The 4,663-nt window shown below is 31.1% G+C and overlaps 1 protein-coding gene across 1 annotated transcript; it reads right to left on the reverse strand.

Moving 5' to 3' along the window:
• Window positions 1-729: 729 nt before the first annotated feature.
• On the reverse strand, window positions 730-3,459 carry LOC126771890 (uncharacterized). Its single transcript, XM_050492054.1, has 3 exons — window positions 3,342-3,459; window positions 2,823-2,899; window positions 730-1,326 (listed from the first exon to the last, which is right to left on the reverse strand). The coding sequence occupies exons 1-3, from the start codon at window positions 3,418-3,420 to the stop codon at window positions 1,132-1,134; spliced, it is 351 nt and encodes a 116-aa protein (XP_050348011.1). The 5' UTR covers window positions 3,421-3,459; the 3' UTR covers window positions 730-1,131.
• Between the last annotated feature and the right edge of the window lie 1,204 nt (window positions 3,460-4,663).

Consider the following 4,663-nt stretch of genomic DNA (forward strand, 5'->3'; position numbering starts at 1 on the left):
CTTAAATGCTTAATTATTTTACGTATCTTCAGGGAAAATTAATCTGAAGCTTGTGGAGTTCGCACATAATTAAAGCACATTATAATAGAGGAATTCTCTATCTGGAAAGTTTAATTAAATTGAACACTAAATCTTGTTCACAATAATACACTGTTTACAAAAGACTATGTTTTATTAAACTGTTAAATGTTAATCTAATAAATAAAAATCAAAAGAATTGTGGGTATATTTTTCCTCTATGCATTCTAAATAATTGTTATTATAAAACTTTGGTGAGTTTTTTTGAAAACGTCCGAGGCGGGCCTTGCCTAAAAAAACAATTGTTTTTTTTTGTAAGTTTGTTCTCAATATAAATGTTCTATGTAGATCCTTATTCTATCCCATGCGAAACCGGGTAGCTAGTATTACATACATAAATATATACCTTGGAGACATGCACCTAACTTATTTGTAAGTATAATTAATTATTCAATTTTTGTCTCATTAACCTACAGCTTTACGAGTTTTATACTCGTAAAAAAATAGAAAGATATCTATTCTTAGAATATTCGTGATTTTTATCTATCGAGACAATTATATTCATTTATAATTTGATCAGTAACAACCCTTGAAAATTGAATCTTCTATACATTAAATATGTTATTTTTAATTTTGAACTGTACTTTTTTATGCATTGTCTTACTACTGATAGCTCAGTAGATACAATACGTGAATCTTATATGAACGATGAGTTGACATGGTTTGTGTGTTATAATTGAACTAGAGCTTGGCGATGAAGGAAGACAACTTGGCGATACCTGTTAGTAAAGTTTTGTTTGTTTTGTAAAGTAACAGCCTATGAATGTCCCAGGGCTTTGGGGCTGAGGCCTCCTCTCCCTTTGACCAGAAGTTATGAAGCAATGTTGGTGCGCATTGTTGACGAAGGAATGGTTAATATTTCTTACAGCGCCAATGTCTATGGACGGTGGTGACCATTTACCACCAGCCCATTTGCCTTTACGGCTACCTATTTCATTAAAAAAAAGTTGTAAATGAAATATATTTTTTGCATATCACATATTATATAATTACATATATTTTTAGTAGTTTAATTTTACACGGATATAACCTAGCAATATTGGAAAGATGACGTCACTCTGCGGCAGGTGTTGGCACACTTTCTTCAGTAGTTGGTTTAGTCGCAGGGATTTCAGTAGGTGTATTAGGTTGGGCAATGGTAGCATTTGGTGTTGTTGTTCTAGTTGTAGTTTTTGGAGAAGTACTTGTAGTAGAGGTTGAATATTGAAAGCATGATGGATCGAATCCTTTGCATAGTAAGCATATTATCTGAGAACAAAAAAATATAATTAAAGAATTTGAATTTGCAATTTTTTATTTTAAGGAATTACTAATATGCTATTTTCGCGTTATAGTTTATAGTGCAGTTTTCATTGGAGTGGGAACAACAAGTGAATGAATGAGTGAGTGAGTGACTGGGTCAAGATTGAATCTTCGACTTTCACTACGCAAATCGTAAATCATTGAAATCGAACTATTGAAACGAGATTGAAACAAGCGAAACGTGATATTTTTTTATAATTCAACAAATATTTTTATTTTAAAGTTGAAATATTAAAATAATATATATTTCTTTTGACTTCACAAACAAAATTTCAATTCTGTCATAAAATTCCGTAGATCATTTTCCATTTACCAATAACTAAATATCCACGTTATATCCACGTATAAATAAATAAAATCCACGTTATTTATTTTTTAATAAATAAAACTTGTTATTTTGTGTCGGATTATATAAATGATATGAAATTGGAGTTTGTACTCGTTGATATTCATACATGATATATAAATATAATTGTATATCAATATTACATGAAATTTCGATTTGAGGTATCCTATATTTCGTGATTATTAAGACGTGAAAGCGTAAAAAAATCACCTTCGCATTAATAATATTAGTTAGGATTTAAACAACAGTATAAAGGGAAGAAAGATTTAATACGAACCCTTTTATACATTAGCGTTATTTTCAATGCCTTTTAGTCTAGAGTTTTTTTTATGTGGCCTGTACAAATAAAACGCGTGAAGTAAAACATTAACGATCTTTTGGAAAGGACGCGTGGGTTCACAAAAATGTCGTAAAAGAAGTGCTACAAATCCCGCGGGCCTGGAAATAATGTCACTGTGACTTCAAACTCCTGAACTAAATGATGTTTTTTTTATCATATTGTTTAAATAAATATATATCTTAAATAAGGAATTATTCACATGTATCACACGTGTTTATTCTAAATAGCTTATCCTCATACCGAAATGTCTTATCCGCCATATGCATTTTTTAATAAACTTAAAACAATAAATTTACCTTTTATACATTTAAAAAATTAACATATGTTTTCTTACAATTAAATTTTTTTTGTTTTTATCAGTGTATCAATAAGTCGTTTGTGGTATATTATACAATTGAAAATGTAAAATCTATTTAACTTTGAAATATTATAATGTTGGCGATTATCTGTGGACAATAGGCCTGGCAGCATACACGTAAACGTAACGTAACGTAAAAAAAAGTCCGTGACTTCTTTTTTTTATAGCTTTTATGAACTACCGTGGTAGTTCTTATCTGTCAGTGAATTGATATGATATTTATCGCATATTTCACTAATTTGAATTATTTTGTTCGTGGATTTATAAAATGTGTAATTAATTACTTTAATTGATATTTTACTTCTGTCTTAAAATTATATTATCTAAATAATATTACTAATGTGTGGGAGAATCGCGGGCACATACAGTATTAGATATTTGAGAAACAAACATATTACCTTTCTACTCCTTGCGAAAACTGACCGGTCGAAGCAAAATCTGCTGACATCGAAAATGGGAAAGGCAATTTTGGCATCTGAAAAAATTATCTTTCTTATTTTCAAACACTTTATTTAAACATTATATATTACTATAATTTAATTTAAAATTGTACATATAAGGTATTAATGTCTACAGCTGGGAAAAGGCTGAGTTCAGCAGACGCTGCAGATTTAGGACTCAGGGCTGCCTCAGAACTAAGCTGTTTAAGGCTAGTGTAAACATTACCAACTACTAAAATGTGGACTGCTATTGAAGATTTCTTCACAGAAAAACCCTAAAACCTTTTATTTTGAACAAGGATTTGAACCCAGGACATTTTTTAGCTTTAGATACTGGGATATCCCCAAACATCAATCTAGTTATGTCGGACTGAAACTCTTGCTTAGCCGTTTTCGACACGGATCGGGAAGGATGCGGTTTCGTCTGTACGCGTATGTTATAAAATAATAGGTATATAATAAAAGAATAATACTGACCTTTGTTCGATTCAGAACAGGATATCATAAAGGTAAATAATAAACAAAATACAACAGAGATTTTGCACAAATACGACATGTTGTTCAAGTAGAGTATGTGTTGTAATGAAAAACAAGCTATTAAGCTGTCCCTATATTTACTAAAACAGGATAACGCTAGACATATATGGATATAACAATAGAATTGCTTCGCGTTGGAAATTAAATAGGAAATATTTTCGTTGCCTAAAATGTTTACGCGTTGATTGTTTTTGTCTGAGTTAATTGAGAGCTTGATTGAAAAATAAATTTGAAGCTTTATATTTAGAATATGGTTAAAATGTTATTGAATAATTTAAGTTTTGACATTGAAATATGCGTTATTGTATAATTTTTATTTATCATAAGTTTAAAAATTTAAAGAAAAAAATATATTTTAGTACAATTGTTGACTTTATGAAGAAATTTAAACAGTTATAATATTATATCGACAAAACCCTACATTCATATGAGCCATGATAGCTAGAATCTTAACCCATGATTCCAAGTTCAATATCGGGTAAGACCTCTGAATTTTCGTGTGCTTAAATTTGTGTTTATAATTCATCTCATCTTTGGCGGTGATGAACATCGCGAGGAAGGATACGGCGGATGAAAATTGGCCATGTGTATCCACCAAACCGCATTAGAGCAGCGTGGTGGACTAAGATCCAAACCTTCTTCTTAAAAGGAGAGGAAGCTCTAGCCCAGCAGTGGGATATGACCTGAAAATATCAACTAAACAATATGAAAATTGCATATCAATCGGATTAGTAGTTTTTTATTGAAACGTAAAAAATAAAGAAAATAAAACTTACCTCTATATGTATATTTCGCGGATTCAAATGCATTGCCATCTATATGGCCACCATCGTCGTCTAATATGTTGATTTTGTTAAACCAGTCAGTGCGCACGTCCGGCGTTGGCGCTGTCCTGAGAGCAAGAGACCAAGTGAGTCACTCGACAAACGATCAGCCGCATTACTGACAGATACACTATTATATTTTTTATATTTCTATCAGTCGGCTGTATAATAAAATAGGTACTCATCTTATATTTACACAACTTGACGTCTAACAATCGACAACCCTTAAGACATCAATCACGTTGTGTGGTGTTGCTCTTCCAATAAAATAAGTGTCGTTGTGTACCCGCTTAAATTCATTATTTTTAATATGTATATATTTTTTTGTGAAAAGAATACTAACAATGCCCGTTTAAAGGAGTTACTAATGTCCTATTTACCCCTCCAATCGTACTTTTGTTGCTTGTGGGAACAATAATTCCAGAATCAGGATCGAAA

Source organism: Nymphalis io, chromosome 11 (genome assembly GCF_905147045.1).
Source record: "Nymphalis io chromosome 11, ilAglIoxx1.1, whole genome shotgun sequence".
NCBI classification, from domain to species: Eukaryota; Metazoa; Arthropoda; class Insecta; order Lepidoptera; family Nymphalidae; genus Nymphalis; species Nymphalis io.

Excerpts from the sequence above, each read along its gene's own strand:
- LOC126771890 (XM_050492054.1), bottom strand. The coding sequence starts at position 3,420 with ATGTCGTATTTGTGCAAAATCTCTGTTGTATTTTGTTTATTATTTACC. Across the intron at positions 2,900-3,341 it reads CTGTTCTGAATCGAACAAAG|ATGCCAAAATTGCCTTTCCC; the intron begins GTCAGTATTATT and ends TAATTTTTTCAG. Across the intron at positions 1,327-2,822 it reads TTTTCGCAAGGAGTAGAAAG|ATAATATGCTTACTATGCAA; the intron begins GTAATATGTTTG and ends TTTTGTTCTCAG.